The sequence below is a fragment of the Anabrus simplex genome, chromosome 3, assembly GCF_040414725.1.
Source record: "Anabrus simplex isolate iqAnaSimp1 chromosome 3, ASM4041472v1, whole genome shotgun sequence".
In the NCBI taxonomy this organism is placed as follows: domain Eukaryota; kingdom Metazoa; phylum Arthropoda; class Insecta; order Orthoptera; family Tettigoniidae; genus Anabrus; species Anabrus simplex.
Window position 1 is genome coordinate 87695460 of NC_090267.1, and position 18159 is coordinate 87713618.

General features: G+C 36.9%; 1 protein-coding gene across 1 annotated transcript in view; it reads right to left on the bottom strand.

Annotated features, from left to right (window-relative positions):
- Positions 1 to 1102: 1102 nt before the first annotated feature.
- Positions 1103 to 18159, bottom strand: part of wfs1 (wolframin ER transmembrane glycoprotein wfs1) — an 85680-nt gene continuing 68623 nt past the window's right edge. The window contains exons 7-8 of the mRNA XM_067144140.2: positions 12503 to 12948; positions 1103 to 1989 (exon numbers count right to left, since the gene is read on the bottom strand). Of these exons, the coding sequence (XP_067000241.1) occupies positions 1635 to 1989; positions 12503 to 12948 (801 nt within the window). The 3' untranslated portion in view covers positions 1103 to 1634. The remainder of the gene's footprint in view (positions 1990 to 12502; positions 12949 to 18159) is intronic.

An 18159-nucleotide genomic window follows, 5' to 3' on the forward strand; every position in this document is an offset into this window, starting at 1 on the left:
AAAGATTAACCATATGAGTGACTGTACTCATAATCTGAGACAACTCAGAAAACAACTTACTGCACAATGCAAGTTGGTGAATTATTTATTTCAACCAATTGGAAGATATTTTTCAGGCTATGAAAAGAAATTTTTGAGGAGGATGATGTACCAAAACAGAATTAGAAATGGAAATGCTACAGCTACAGATGACAGAATAAAGTGCCATTTTGGATCTCTTTTGGTAGAGATTCATACCCTAATTTGTGCAAGTTTTTGAAATATATGCTGACAATATCTGGATCAACATATGTGTTTAAAAGTATGTTTCCCAATATGAATTTTGAAAAAAATAATCAGATCCAGAATTACCAATGAACATTCGAGGAACTGCTAATCCATTGCTGGAACTTCGTATATTCCAAACTTTGAAAATATTTCACAAAACAAGACATGCTACTTCTGTCATTAATGAGGTTGGTTGGGTGAACTGTATATTTCAAACATGCGTATGCTCATTGGATTTAAAATATCATTGATCTAAAATGTTAATTATGTGTGAATGTATTGTATGTAAAACCTCCACTGGTTAAGTCTAAAAAAAAAAGCTTGGAAATAGGCCTACAGTGTTAATTGTTACTAAAATATATAGTTTTCTTTTTTTCTGTAATTATTATATGGAATAACCAATCACCGTAAGCAAGATTAACACCTATCTCACTCAACCAAATATTAGGACGCTTGAGCCCCCTGTACTGCAATATTGCCATCAATACGGACCCCAGGGAAAAGTAATTGAAGACCCCCTGCTCTAGAACATTCATTAATATCTTTCAAGCTGCATGTCTTACAAATATCCATCCACTTCTCATATATTCATCACTTGGACAAGCAATTCTTCAGGTATTGTACAGATCCCAGTATAAAGTTAACAAAATAAGTTGGCATATATTTCTTCTCTTCACAAGTATTTCTTCAGTTTGTTTTTTTTACTCCTCCATTTAACAGGCTATCCTTACCAGGCAATTATCCTTCTCTAGAATTGATATTTATTTGCATTTGCTTCCTGATATGAAAATTAAAAAAAAAAAAAAAAGAAAAAAAAAAAAAAAAAACACTCATGGATTTTAATTCTGAACCTGGGATGAATAACAGCAAGGATTGGGAATCTCTCCTGAACACAGAAGTCATCTCCAAAAGAGAAAGCCACCCAATGAAGCATTTGCCAACAAAACTAATTAATGAAACTTAGATGGCATAGGTGCACGAGATTTTCTGTCAGCTATGACTCCAATATTGGCTCAAACTAAGCCGAACTACAAAAGAAAAATACAGATAATAATCTTCCCAGATTTCTAATTAAATTTTTTAAAAGCTCCTGAATTTGAGATAAGCAGTGTACTTTTGTACCACTATACATGTCCTTATAGAATCTTATGGATCTCTAAACATGGTCATATATTAAATTACATATATACAAGTTTTCTATTCAAGTTCACAAAGCACTATTACATATGTTAAGAAAATATAGCACAGTACATTTATCACATTACATTTCTTACAGCTACACAGTCAGTAAAATAGAATGGTGAAATATAAAGCTTGATAATATACACTATTAAATTGCACAGGCATTTCAATATGAAATATAGATTCTATTTAAATATCACAAGAGGATTAAATAAAAAGTTTAGTACAAATTTCACTCCAGTATAAACATAACTAAAGAGAGACACTGCATTTACTTTTACTGTTGTCTTCTTATAAATTTCTAGTTCACTTCTGTGACAGCCTAAACAACCTATCTCTTCCAAATCCACTTGAGGTTTGGAACCTCCTAACAAATTGTCTCCTTTTCCATCATTCATAAGTATTCCTGCAAACCATACACGATCACCAGGCTGTAGGGCGAGGGTAAAATTGCGGAATGAATTATCAGCTATCAAGAGTACTTCAGCACCAGTTCCCCACATTCCAGACTTCATTTTTACACGTACCTCAAATTCATACCTGTAAAGAGAGATACATTTCTCAAATAAGAACTAGACCCAAGAGCATCTTACAGTGGCTATGCATTATATGTTACTAAAATTCCCTTTCTTCCATTTGCTTAATAACCTATGATAGAGGTCTATGTTCAGCAGTTTACAGGTTTGTAATCAAAATTGTTTTTAACAAGAATAGTATAAAATAAGAATGGTTAGAAGGTAGAAGTAGGACAGGAATGGAAGGAAGGAGAGATGATGGTGGTGATTGTTGCTGTATGAGTTTATATCAAAGAAATATGAGATAATCATCCCCTATTAACTATAATCACAGGAGAACGAATAGATCTGGCTGTTTGAAGGATGAAGGTATCACCAAAAGAAAGGAAGAACCATGAAAGGTGTTGGAAAGATTCCCTAGGCCTTGTAAAGCTAATACAGTTAAGATGAGAAGAGAAGAAGAATTGACAGAAGGAAGTTAGCAAAGACAGAAGTGATAAGCTTCATGGTAAATTAAGCCACACCAGATTTGACTATGGGGGCAATGATCACCCTGCACACTTCTAAGTTGAGAGCTCCACCATCTGGTCACCTCTTATGGAAGGCAGAGAATACGGTATATTGTGGATGCATTCTATACCCCAGCCAAAGGATGTAGGCAGCAGGGAAAGAGTGAGGACAGAGGTAGAAAAATGAGAACAGATAAGAAATAGGAACAATAAAAGGAGGGAAATATAGAAACTGACTACTGTGGTTAATTATGTTCACCGCCATCTCGATCCTCTTACACTGCCTGCACTATGCCATTAGTTTAACAAAGGAAGGTGCGAATACCAATACTTCTTCAAGTCACTGTAAGAGTGCAGTCATAGGCGCACAATCTTCTGTGTTATTAATGTATGCATATGTGTGAAAAGTTGAGTTATTTCGTACAATGAGTAAAAGTGTCTGTTCATTTCTGTTTGTACAGAACTGTGAAATTAATTAATCATGTTGTGCTTATAGATATTGAAAAGTTATTTTAAAGTGTACTTGTTTTCTTCCCTTTGTGCAAGTTTTTTGTAGAACTGCAACTTCAGATTTTCCCCCAAAATGTTCAACTGTTGCTTACCATTTCACAAATCTCGGCAAGGTGGTGCACAGTCAGAAGAGATACAATTCAAAGAAATACCATCTAGAAAGTAATTAAGAGAATAGTGGCTGTCGGCTATATCCAGGCAAGGTCCTAATAAAGGATATCCTCAGATTACTCCTGCATCTGTAGCCTTTACACCTTATTTCAGATGGTGATTAAAGCCATGGAGAATAGTGGATTCCTTGTGATAAGAATTTTGACGGACAATCACAAAGCAAACACAAAGCAAATGTCTTCCTGTTCAGACATTTTGGACAACATCAAATATCCAAATGATAATGTCCCAATCAATCTAGAAACACAAAATCAAGTCCTAATTTGTGGGTACTTGGTTCGTGTTGTTGAAAAGAGGATGGAGTGTGACATTTGCATCAGCAACACCTCACTGCCTACAGTTTCGACACCACTAAATGGAACTGATATGTATCAGGGCAGAGGAGGACTCTGATACCCAATTTTGTTGCTCTGATGAAGCATCTGCAGGAGTATGTTAGAAGTCCTTCAAACTTACGAGCATAATGAGGACTTGCTACTTCTTCCCTTTCAGAATGTGTTCTGTTACAGTGTGAGGTAAAAGAATATGACCAAACTGTTAGTAAACATTATCCTAACCAAGTTCGTAAAAGCTCTATTAACTGATATTGCGTTGGCAAGCACACACAATATTAGCTACCCGGTGTATCACTCCAAGCATTCATCCGGGAAAATCTTTCAATTGTGACATGAAGAGGCCAACTACGATTTCATACAGGTAATGTTATTGATATTTAATATTAGTGATGTAATTTACAAGTTTCAGTGAACATAAGATTATATTGCATAGAGTTTTGTAGGCTGTCATCATAATAACGCGTTAAGAACTTTGTGCGTCTACGTCTGCCAAATAGCGGAGAATTTTTGTCGCAGCCTATTCACAAAAAGCCTCGCATAGAGCAGGCAGTAGAGGAGGATCGAGACAGAGGTGATTATGTTGTATTCATTTGTAAGAAAAATTCTAAAATAATTTAATTGTATAAAGTCCACCTGTTTTGTCATTTGATAAATGTTCTGTCTAAAAGGCTACATAGAACATGTTTCATCATTAGCTAAAATGATACAAGGAAGAAAGACATATACAAAAAACAGTGATACATAAAAAACTTGAGATAAAATACAATCAACAAATGCAATGAATATCTATGTTTAAAATGTACAGTTTCAATCTTAAAATACAATCAACAAAAGCAATGGAAATCTGTGTTTCAAACTTGGACAGATTTAGTTGTAAGTGTGTGTCCAACTGTATTTAATACAACTATTGGTTGGCTAGAGGAAATACTTAAAAATTGTGAAGACTGTTAAATGTTGTTCCATTTGTCATGCTTCTGGAAACGGAGTGAAGTTTTGCAAAATCTGTTACATTTCTTCATGGAGAATACAATCTAAAAGTGAAAACAAAAACCGAGTATGAGAACAAAAAATGAAGTATAAGTAAAAGATAATATGAAGAGTCGTAAAATGTTACTCACTTCCTCTTTCCTCCAGCCCTGTGCTTGTATAGATCAGGTTGGGTTGGTGTTGACTGGCGACCATTCTGATGTTGTGTTAAAACGGCGGGTGAGGGGAGGGAGAGTGAGTGGAAGGATGAGAGGTCGGACCAGTAATGCGTGTTGTGACAGACTTAATAGAGCCTTTGCTTAAGATCTTTCTTGATTATTGTGTCAACCAGGATGTTTGTTTTTTCTTGGATTTCGTTAAGATTATGGATGGGACTGGATTTTTGATCGAGGTTAATATAAATATTTTCTAAAATGTTTAATAAAGTTTCCTTTCTGGTTATATGTAGGATATCTAGATCTTTATCTATAGTGAAGAATGAGTGATTGTAATCTTTCATGTGTTCACTCATAGCAGAAAATCTTTTGTATTTAGCTGCATTAAAATGTTCTTTGTAGCAGATTTGAAAGTTTCTCCCAGTCTGTCCGATATAACTGGCATCACACTGGTTGCACATCAACTTGTAGACCCCTGATTGCAAATGTTTGTTGGATTTGTTAAGTGTGTTTGTGTTATAGAAAAGTTTAGAAATAGTGTTGTTAGTTCTAAAGGCGACATTGAGGTTCTGTTTTTTTTAATGTTTGAGATTTGGTATAGGTTATTGCTGTTGAAAGTGAAGGTGACAAAATCAGTATTCTCTTTCTTTTGTTTTTTAAGTGTGGTGGTGGGTTTATTTTTTATCTTATTGAGAATTCTGCCAACAAAATTACTATTAAACCCAAGGTATGCTAAAGTGTGGGTGGTGTTAATTTCTTTCTTATAAGCTTTCTTGGACATGGGAATATTCAAGGCTCTATATATCATACCATAAAAAGAGGCCTTTTTGTGACAGCCAGGGTGCAGTGAATCTTGTTTGATCATGTTGGCTGTCTGGATGGGTACATTTGGTAAAAATGCAAATAGACTGAGCTAATGGGCTAAATTTTTATTGAAACAGTGGAGAAAATTGAAGAAGTCTCCTTTCCTCCAGAATTAACAATCCAGTATGGAGGAGACTATCCTTTCTTTAGTAACTACCGTGCATGAAATGAACAAGTTTATAAATGGATAAAATTCAGGGGTTTATTCAGTAGCTACAGACAAAATGGAATGCTTTAATGCCAAAATAAATCAGGTAAGGATTGGAACTGCAAGTAGGAAAGTTATGTGTGGTAATCCTGTCTGCTGTCCTTTGTTATAATTAGATTAACCTATTAAAAAATACTGTATTGGGATTTTGTAGGGAGCAACTCTCAAGCTGCAGTTGTATGATATTTATGCAACAGTTCCAGATATTGAATACATTAAAAACCTAGGATAAGGTATTTAAATCATTCTCCTTACAAAGAAAGGAACTAACACCACTGTTACCAATTGCAAATAGTATGTTTAGGTAGTATATCCAACTTCTACACACTCCCTGCTTCTAATTGTTTTGAATATTCAGATCAATGGAAGTAAAGGTTATGAGTATTCATTACAAATATCCTTTATGTCCTCCTTTCAATGATGAAAGTGACACCAACCTTAAACTATGTCTAAACGTTATAACTGTTTAAAGTTGAAAACTCGGGAAAAATTGATTAAATTTCTATCAAGTTCTTTATGGTTATAAAAAATGTTTTAGAATATTTGACCTTTTATTCTCAATTACATAATTGTTGCCCACTAAAAACTGAAGACAATGACATTTTTTCTCAAAAATATCTCACATATTCACTTAATATTGTGTTCACTATTATTATTAGCCATTAAGATGAAGCGACATGTGTTAACTCTTGTATGCCCACAGGGTCATTAAAGACAAGTTCTTAGTTTTATACAACTGTCGATATTGTGGTCATAGCCACGGGACCTCGCCGTTTCATTTCAAACATCCCACAAGCATTGGCCAGGATTTGAAACATAGCTGCACTGGTGAGAAGCCAGTGATGATGCCACCCTGCTATCGTAATTCCAAAGGTTCATTAACGACCTGTTAATATTTTTCCATCCACATCTGTATGGATTCTTCTTTTCACGAACATGTTGGTAATTCCTGTGATTCAGTGATTATTTTGTCACAGCTGTACTGTTGGTATGCCAACTCCAAATAGATTACTGAATTGAAATCGTCAAGGGTAATTATGCATTGCAAGAGAATATATCAGTATATGCTTTACTGTTCAGTGTTTTAGCTTGGTTGTTATTGCAATGGTAGATTTTTGTTACACAAGATCGAGACTTGAATATACTCCCTACCAGCATAATAAAATAAAAGAAGTGGAGTGAATCATTTTTCCACCCAGAGCCAAACGGACACTAACAATGGTATAAGCATGGATATAACATTGATATTCCCATAATAAAATAAAAAAAGAACATACGGTACATAAAAAGAATGGTTTCTTTAGAAAAATAATACAGTAGTACAAGGTATTATAAGGTAATATTTCTGCTTTTCTTTAAAAAAAAAAAAAAAAAAAAAAAAGGCCTAAGCTACATTCCCTGCAATTAAAGAACATCTTAGAGTATTCGATTAACATTGCCTCAACGATGAAATTGGATTGTTGAGAACTATAGGCAAGAGGTACACTGAGAAAGGAAGGAAAGTTTATGTTTTTATTTTTATTGACTGAGAATGCCTTTGACAGAGAACAATGGAAGAAGCTGATGAACATCCAAAGGTGGAAAGGAGAGACTCAATGGTTTGTACTTACAATGGATCAGAATACAGATAGAAAATGAGATGAAAGAGAAAACCAAGATTAAAAAGGGAGTTAGACAAATTTGCTACCTCCTTCTCATATTGTTCAAAGTATACCCAGAAGAGATCGTAGGGAAATACCTGGATGGAACGAGAAGAGTTAATGTTGGTGGCAGGAGGCTAGAGTGCAATTGGTTTTGTTAACACAGAGTGAACAAGAAATAAATACAATGCTAGCAAACCTGAATGGTAGCTCTTGAGGAGCAACAACAACAACAACAACAACAACAACAACAACACCACCACCACCACCACCACCACCGTCCTGGACGGTTTCATTGCCGCCATCCTGTATTGCTTTTTAGGATGACTTCTGCATCCTGAATCAGGATTTGATCTTTATTTTTCCCCATCACATCACATTTTCTCGAAAATCCTATAATACGTTTATTTCATCACATGCACTTCTTACGTTGTTAAGAAGAGTGTTGCTTTAATTTAGATTTCCATATTCTTTTATTAATTTATTTTATTATTTTATTAATTCAACATCCTCCAGCCATCTCGTAGTCCTGTTTTTCACGCTCAGAGTGTAGAGCCAGCAAATATGTACAACATAGCCGGCAACGCGCGGTTTTGGCTGAGTGGTGTCATTCTCTCGTTGTGCTTGGTCTGCAACAGTCTGAGTTGTGTTTTACTTGCTAGTGAAAAGAGACTTTTGTCTTCATAAGTGTTCTATATGTGAGTGACATACTGTGTTAATATTTTTATTGAACTTACGTCTATCAACATGTCATGACATGGTTGCAAGAACAATCCAGACATATTCTGCTATGTATGTGGAAGTTTAGTGCTGATGAGACAGCGGCGCAATATAACCGAGTTCGTGAGAAAGGCCTACTATGACTACTTTGGCTTGAAACTTGGAGACCAAGACAAGCTGTGGGCACCACATAAGGCTTATAGAACCTTGTAGAAAACTTTTTTCTGATGCTAATTTTGAGGACGTTATGTGCACTGCAGAGCGATCGGCATGGACAGCATTCCGGAATGTGGTCAAAAACTTTCTTGGAAACACAAAGGATTCAGCCTACAAACAAATGGTGGATAGATTGCTTGTTTCTTTCCAAAATTTAGGCTGCAAAATGAGCTTGAAAGTGCACATGTTACATTCACATCTGGGCTATTTCCCTGAGAACCTAGGAATGCTGAGCAAAGAGCAAGGGGAAAGATTCCATCAGGATCTACAGGAAATGGAACGCAGATATCATGGGAAATGGAACAAAAACATGCTAGCAGATTACTGCTGGTTACTAAAGAGAGAAGGTCTAACTACTACTCACACATGAAAAGCAAGGCGAAGAGGTTTCTTATACTAAGGTAAGGCATTATAAAATTGAAACCGTAGACTTACCATTCTCAGTATGTTATGAGGCTTAATGTGTGGTAAATTTTGGTCCATTTGGCTGTGTGTTTCTACAAATCTGTTAACACAATACACTACATATCTTTAGATTATGTTCATAAGTATACCAGTGTGAGACAGGAGTGTTCAGATGGGTGAAAATAATAAGAAAGAAGCGTTCTTTACATGTGATAACAGTAATCTTGCATATGCGCGTGCTGCATATTTATCAAATTTTCATTTTGAATTTGCACAAAAACCTGATGTGATAGGGGAAAACTGACTTCAGTTCCGGAATCAGAATGCCCAAAATATAAAAGATCACTATGTAAACTTCATGCAATGATCGGAAAGTTTGAATTCGCAGGCCAATGTAATTGTATGGCCTCAGCTACCGTGTGCAGACATTTCAATTTGATGTCATCTGGCTATCTGCTTGTCAATTTCGATGTTCCGTTTTACTCTAGGCCTACGATATGACAGACCGAGTAATTCGAAACTCTCTTGGGTGCCTATGGCTGAGATTTAATTAATTTTGTCGGGTAAACACCAAATGTGTCACCAGAGATCTTTTACAAGCCGACATCATACGACAAGGAGTGTCGAATGGACTCTTTTCTGTTCTTCAAAAATCTGACTATCTCTGCCGCGTTTGAACCCGCTATCTTGGGATCTGGAAGCTGACACTCTACCACTGATCACAGAGGCAGCTGAGAATTAATAAGGGTGAGACAAAGAGCATGGTGACCAGTACAAAATGGAACAGGGCAAATGTCAAGATAGACCAGGAAGACAATGAGCAAGTGTCAGTTGACAAATATCTTGGAAGCATAATAAAGGAGGGAAATAAATACTTGCATCGCCGTGACCAAGGAGGTCTTCGAGAGAAAGAAGATATTCTCTGTGGATGCTTGGATACTGGTCTTAGGAAGACACTGGTGAAGTGTTTTGCTAGGAGAGTACCACTTTATGGAGTCGAGACCTGGGAAACGAGGTCGAATGGAGACTAGCAGCATTTGAGATGTGGTTGTGGAAGGGAACAGAGAGGATAACATAGGTAGAAAGGGATGAGGTGGTGTTGGGGAGAATTGGTGAACAGAGAAAGTTGTTATATGTCATTAGAATGAAGAAGAGAGTGTTTGTCAGAGGATGCAATAGAAGAAACAGTGAACGGAAGGAAAGGAAGACGCTAGAGAAGATACCAGATGGTGGACAGTGACAGGATAGCAGAAAGCTACAAGGAAATGAAGAAAATGGCAGAAGACAGGACTGCATGGAGAAGTGCTGGGTGAAGACCTGCCTTACGGCAGAAAACTTTATGTGACGGGTCAAAATTTAAAAGATTCTAAGCGCCATTTTTTAAATTTTGCAGGGGAGACAAAAAACATCTTAACTTACACATTTAAGTATTGAATTACAATTTAATGGTTATGTCATGTAACAGAACACTCATACTTATAATATCAGGTACAGAATTCTAATTTTAATGTTACTCTAAATAGAATTAAACATATTTTAAAGAAGGTTCTAAGTCTCTTACTTTGGTTTCCAAAGTTCCATGTACCAACATGTATTGAATTTGTTCTGGCTAAACAGAATAAGCAAAAACAGCAAAAGTAAAATGAAATTACACAGATACAACTAACTGTTGACAAACTTTGATTAATGTTCTGTGGCTGCACAATAATCCTTCTCAGGTAAAAAGAGTATCATAACTTAATGTTTACAATTTTCTTTACATCGCACCGATACAGATAAGTCTTATGGCGATTATGGGATAGGAAAGGGTTAGGAGTGGGGAGGAAGCGGCCGTTGCCTTAATTAAGGTACAGCTCCAGCATCTGCCTGATGTGAAAATGCGGAAACCACGGAAAGCCATCTTCAAGGGTGCCGGCAGTGGGATTCAAACCTTCTATCTCCCGAATGCAAGCTCACAGTTGCGCACCCCTAACTGCACAGCCAACTCGCTTGATTTTCTATGAACACAATTTTTCAGTGTTGTTCCTCTCTGAACGAACCTTCACCCCTTTTTCATTTTATTAAAATGCCCCAATTCATTTTAATTTACCTGTGATATAAGATAACAAAACCACGTGGCCGTGCATGTTAACACACAATGGCTATGGAGCCAAGCTCTGCATCTGGGAGACTAGTGGGTTCGAACTGCACTGTCAGTTGTCCTGAGAATGGTTTTCAGTGGTTTTCATTTTCACTTTCAGGCAAATGCCAGAACAATTCCTTTCATTCCTTCCACTTCCTTACCCAATTTCATTCACCATCATTCATTTCATCTTCATTATCTCCTCAATTGAGGTTGGCATCAGGAAGGACATCTGACTGTAAAAACTGCCATATAATTCCATCTCACCTCATCCCTGACCTTGTGTTAGGAAACAACTACAGAATGGACATACATACACACATAAGACAGCACAGTAAGAAACGAGTGAGAGTAACCACTCTCAATACAATACTGACACGTTACCAACTGTAGCTCTTGCAGGAAGTATTGCTTTCAGCTGATGGCACATGGAACACAGAAAATGCAGCTTGTGTTAGAAAATGTGCCATCTTGTGGCAAAGTTACAAGCTATTTTTTTTTTTTTTGTTTGCTAGTTGCTTTACGTCGCACCGACACAGATAGGTCTTATGGCGACGATGGGATAGGAAAGACCTAGGAGTTGGAAGGAAGCGGCCGTGGCCTTAATTGAGGTACAGCCCCAGCATATGCCTGGTGTGAAAATGGGAAACCATGGAAAACCATTTTCAGGGCTGCCGATAGTGGGATTCGAACCTACTATCTCCCGGATGCAAGCTCACAGCCGCACAAGCTATTTTTAAGTGATGTAGGCACTTCGAACTTCATAAAGCTATTGGCAATGGTACATGGAACACTGTTAACAGAAAAAAATTATTTTCAAGAAAATGGCACTTAGAACCTCTAAAATTTCCACTCTGCAAGTATGTAGAATAGTCACTATCATAATAACCTATACATTGGGGTAAATAAATAAATGTTCAGAAATAGTACTTTGTTATATGCATATTATTTCTAAGTTTGATGTACAGGACATTCATTACCAAGCGAGTTAGCCATGCGGTTAGGGTCACGTAGCCTGAAGATGGTTTTCCGTGGTTTCCCATTTTCACTCCAGGCAAATGCTGGGGCTGTATCTTAATTAAAGCCATGGCTGGTACCTTCCCAATCCTAGTCCTTTTCCATCCTTGCATCGCCAAAAAACATTCAATAGTGCGACGTTAAGCCACTAGCAAAAAAATAAAAAATAAAATCATTTGGATGAAAAAGTCAAATCAAGCACAAAATTTCAAAATAATTATTTATGGGAGTTACCATTTTAACAATCAAATTTAAATTGTGCACCAAATAAACAATGATAAGCAAGACTAGCAATATTATATGAATAGGTATTATCAGTATTTCTTATAATATTTTCTTTCCATGGAAATGCTTGTTGTTGTTGTTGTTGTTGGGTAATTATGTTTTAACTTTACTTTATTATCTCACTACTTTAAATGACCACTGCCACCGGGATATTTCCCAATTACGATGTATCTGTTAATAATAACTATAATAATAATAATAATAATAATAATAATAAAAAGATGGAAACTAAGATCACAATTCTCCATTTGTTACCTTCTTTCTCTTGTCCAAACCACCTCAATATCGTCCCATAATGAAAATAGCACTGCAACTGTGGTCAATGTCAGGTTTATTGTCAATATCATTATAGGTATGTTTATCTATAATCTATTTACTGCACATGCTGTCTTACCTGTTCCACATTTCTAAGTGGCATTTTGAATTTCTTCGCTTTAATCCTTTTAACAGCTTACATTTTCTGTACTGTGGCTCAGTCATTCTCTCCGTATCACAATCAAAGTCATATTGTTCCCCATAGAAGCAAATTAATACTTCCTTCAGTGCAGATGGAAGTCTGGTGAAGATATTTTCAAGAGGGTTGTCGATGCTTCTTATTTTAACTCCTGTGACATAACCATCCCAATTGACAGGTGTTCCAACAAGATGAGAACATTGGAGTTGCACTTGAGCAACAGATGATAATTCCCAAGCTGGCTGATGACAATAGTTTTGATACTGTTCCCACGTCAGGCCATTTTCAGCATCAGTATAACGATCTGTATCTTCATCAGTGCGATCATCTAGTTCATAAATTGTAGGTAACAAGAGGAATATACCAGCAACTATAGCAACAACAATCTGAAACAAAAAGAGTACACAATGGATCATGTAATCAATTCTTTAGTAAGACAATGGAAATGTTATTTCAAGTGTTACATGGCATGTAGATCACACTCAAGAACCAAAAGTCATGGGATAGCAACAAGTAGTATTGCCATGCAGTGCTGACTGAGGTGCGGCACTATCTAGTGAGTCAGAGTGAATAATAACAATATAATTGGTCCGTTATTGGCTATTATAAATTTTCCAGTTAACTCATTCCCGGTTGCCAGCGTTTCATCCCAGTGTGCTAAATCAGGCTCATCAGTTGGTAAATAGCACACCCACCAAGATGCATGGCTAGTGCATAACGTGGAGGCCACTGCATACTGCTACTTGGAGCCACCGACAGTGCCAATGCACTATGAGACTGTCTCATTTTCAAAAATTGATGCCTGCCTGGCCATCAGATGATACAGATGTTGATTCCCATAGGGAACCTGAAATATTTGTCCTGAATGACTAAAATGATATTATAAATTTACTAGAAAACAAGCAAAACAGGTTGTTACAGAAGAACGAGAGAAGTGGTTGAGCAAGTGGAGCGATGAATTGAAAGAGGATGTTGATAGTAATAAGAAAATGTTATATAGGATGATGAAAATTAGAAAAAGAGATAAAGAGCACTCCAAATACCTACGAGATGATAATGAAAATCTGATCACTGAAGATAAGATCGGAGAGACTTGGAGTACTTACTTTGATGAATTGCTAAATGTGAATTGCAATGCAGCCTACTCAATAATACGGTACTATCTCATACAAGTCTGGCTCTGATAATGGGACAGACTTAACATGGAATGATGTGGAATATGCCTGGAAATACATCAAAACTGGAAAATCTGGGTTAAGACAGGGTGGTTTTTGTCTCCACTTCTTTTCATCACTGTGATGAACGAGGTTCAGAGAAAAGTACACCAAACCATTGGAGGTAAGAAAATGAAAGTTACCTTATTCATTGACGATATATGCTTGTGGGGAGACTCTAAAGAAGACCTTCAAGAACAAATAAACTCCTGGACAGAAGCTGCTAAAGAATATGGACTCATCTTCAGCCAAAAGAAAAGTGAGGATATGGTCATGAAAAGATATGGACAACTAGTGGGACACATTGAAATGGAGGAGAAACAGCTACAGATGAACCATCAATTCAAATATCTTGAAAGTGTTATCTCTAACACTGGTTCTATAGACAAGGATATTTCCCACATAATTCAGACAGGTAGCAACTTCTACAAAATAGTTAAGGGCGTAATTTAGAACAAGAAAATACCAACAAAATGTAAGCGAGTCATATATGAAACCTATTACGTTCCAATCCTGATCTATGATTGCGAAACATGGACCATGAGAAGTAAAGATGTCAGTAGAATCCAGGAAGCAGAAATGAGATTTGAGAAAATCTGCAAGCAGGCTCAAGTTGTAAGACTGCAGGACAGAATAAATTGCAGCGACTGAGATGGCATGGACATATGCGACGCATGGAAGATAAGAGATTACTGAAACAAGTGTATGATCTAAAACTTGAAGACAAAAGACAAAGAGGGTGACCAAGACTCGGGTATAAGAACATGGTGAAGACTGACATTGAACAGTAAGGACATACTTTGGAAAGCAATGAAGGAGGAGAGAAGTTCAGTATGTATGTAGGACCAACATTTCTAACATTATTAATACATGGAACATGTAAATACATCTTTAAGTTATCTCTTCAGGAACAAAATAAGTTTATGCCTGAAATCCAAGGTCTACTGATAATATAACTGGAACTAGGAGAACATACCTGACATTGACAGGTCTCTGTAGTGTTATCTGTATAAGACTTGCCAAGAACTAGCTAAACATCCAACTGAACAGCTCTCAGCTGGTGTGTGCACTAGAAGGAATGTTTTAACATGTAAAAGCGTAGAACTATTAGAGCAACAAAGTAAATGTATATTACCTTTTTCGTGGAAAACTGAATTGCAAGTACACATGCTTGGCTATATTTTGTTATTTACCCATTATTTTCGTTTATAGCCCTTTCAGACCTGAATGACAGCTAGGGGCCCAGCAAATGGTACCTGTAAATTCTTACCGCAATATGTTGACCAAATGCCAACCAAAGAAACATGAAGAACGCTCCATGCAATCCGCACAAACGCTGCAGTCTGGTCTGACTACTTCTGAAGGTTTTCGGATATGCTGAGGTGCCGGAACTGTGTCCTGCTGGAGTTATTTTATGGCAAGGTGCTGGAATTGTGTCCTGCTGGAGTTCTTTTATGTGCCAGTAAATCTACTGACACTAGGCTGACGTATCTGAGCACCTTCAAATACCACTCGACTAAGCCAGGATCAAACCTGCCAAATTGGGGTCAAAAGGCCAGCGTCTCAACCGCCTGAGCTACTCAGCCTGGCAATTTGGCTGCTTTTACGGAAGGACGACTTAGAAATCTTAAAACATTGAAAAAGCCTAAATACGAACTGTTAGATCATGTTCTGTGGCTGTGGTTTTTGCAGGTTTTTGTTTTATTTCAAAATACTGAATTTTTCACAAAACGAACTCCATTGTCTGGCCCTATTATCCAAGAAACGGTGCTCATTTTGAATAAAAAATTGAAAGGAGAAAATTATAATTTGATTCCGAGTGAAACCTGGTTGCACTGTTGGATAAAACATAATGGGATTCAAAATCTGTTGATTTCAGGTGCAAAGCCATCAGCTAATGATGTAGCTTCAAGCACATTTGTTTCAAAATTTGAAAAAATTGTTAAGGAATATGACATAACACCCAATCAAGAGTGTAACATTGATGAATTGGGCCTAAACTATAAGATGCTTCCATGAAGAAATCTTGCCACATGAAATGACACGGTGAAAGGGACAAAACTTACGAAGGATAAAGTGACTTTGGCTATTTGCAGCTAACAGTATCATTAGAGTCAGCAAATCGAAAACACCAAGGGCATTCAAGAATATTACCAATGTATTATCACAAGCACGGAAGCTCCATCAAGCTCAGCCCCGTCCTCCCCCAGCCATTCCAAATGATATGTGCGGACGTATGTTTCGTGCCAAGATTGGGCTACATAGTCATATGAAACATATTCACAAGGCATTGTGAGTGTGAAAATCTAAACTGCTGAAGAAGATATTTACTCGGATAGGAGTTGCAGCCGACGATGATCACCATCAAGAATTGGCCTAGATGGACAGCAGCCATTTTAAATCATGGTTCTTTGAGCAGTTTTTGCCTGAAGTTGAACAATATCAGAAGGCAAAACAACTCCCTGTACATACCCTTTTGAAGTTGGATAACATGGCAATGCATTAATCTGAACAGGGACTTAAAAAGGGGGGAAATAAAAGCTGTATTTCTTCCATCTAACATCACTTCTCTTATCCAACCCGTGGATCAAGAGGTAATTGAATGGCTAATGAAAAGATATTGCTAGATATGTTGCACCCATTTTAGAGAAGATAGAAACAGGTAGCAACCTGTTTGAGGTAAAGAAATCTTTTCATATAAAGGATGTCATTTACACAATTGCTGAGGCTTGGGAAGAAATGAAAGTATCAACACTTGAAAAATCTTGACATAAATTTTGGCTGAAAATAGCAGTTGAAATTTATCAAAACAGTGATCAAAATGAAGATGAAGGTGCACAGGCAATCGTCCAAGATCTTCAACTTTTGAAATCTGATGTTCAAAGCAATGGCATTGATGAATGGCTTTCTGAAACTGATATTGACTGCACAACAGGAGAACAACTGGACGACTATCAGATCATCACAGCTGGTAACACAGAGTGCAGACAATACTAAAATAGATGATGATGATGATGATGAAAACTACGAATCTCCTGGTCAAGTATACAATGTAGACACCAAGCAGGCTTTCAATTTAGCTCTTCTGTACACTGAAGAGAATTCTTGTTGCACACCTATGGATGTTTTGTGGATAAGGAAATAGAGGGGATATAAGTAACAGAAAAATCTTGAATGTCATCTGCCAGCCAAGCGAGCATTACAGACATTTTTTTCATCCTGTAGTGTTTAAGGTATGTCTATTTACGTACGTTCAGTATTACAGCAAATACTATTGCTCCTCTGGAAATACGACCTTTCACATGTTCTGATCGTGCCAAAGGTGAAGAATTACTGAGGTTCTACTGTATTGAGATTTAATGGAAGTTCTTTCTCACTGTATCTCCTGTATTTGAAAAACATGGTCACCCCTTAAAGACCAGAAATGATAATCTCATTTTGCTCCTTTAAACAACAATCACCCTAATCACACCAACTGTACAACTGTAGATGGACTACTACTAATACTACTACTACTACTACTACTACTTCTTGTGCTTGAAATAGTTCGAGGGCAGGTTTCCATACCAGTCCTTCACATCCTTTAGCCACAATGTTCTCCTACTTGTATGATGATGTGCAAGATATTGTATTTCTCACAGTGTCACATGACATGGGCAATAATGTATTTCCTCGCATATCAGAACCCCCATTTTTCCCCTTTTTTTATAGCTGCGAAAAGTAGGGAAGGGGGCGTCCAATGTGCGATAGCCTCCCATTTCGTGTTGTGACTTCTGGGTATAAAGTACTATAAATTTTACATGTATGTATTCCTGAGTCTTACTAGCTGCCTTCGTTGGAAGGTAGTATCATTAAATTTAAAAAAAACAATAAATGGTGAACACATGACTTTTAGGCCTACAGATACTGTAAATATAATCAGTTTTATTTACTCTTATATCATGTCATTTGTTTCATATCACTAACTCCTCTGATGAGGTTGACACCAGGAAGGGCATCCTATCATAAAAATTCACTACAAAGATTAATCTCATTTCGTTCTCAACCCCGTAAAGAAAAGGGATAAGGTTTGGACATACAGTTTTATTTATCGTATTATGCAATATTAATACAAAAGAACGAACTTAATGGCCAGTCATTTGAGCAGTAGGTCTATCACAGAGTAAACCTAATCACTGATTTAATTTGAATTATCATCATCTTGTGCCACCAAATTCCCTGCTACCAGCGTTGTTGTCATCCCAAATGACAACAACTTCACTGCCATCAAGAGAATTCAAGATCCCGGCCTTTTTGAAACTTTTAAAAATAGTTTTGTTTCCGGTTACTGAATCTATTCGCAAATTGTTTCTACAGATGGTCTCTGTATTTTCCCAGTTGTAG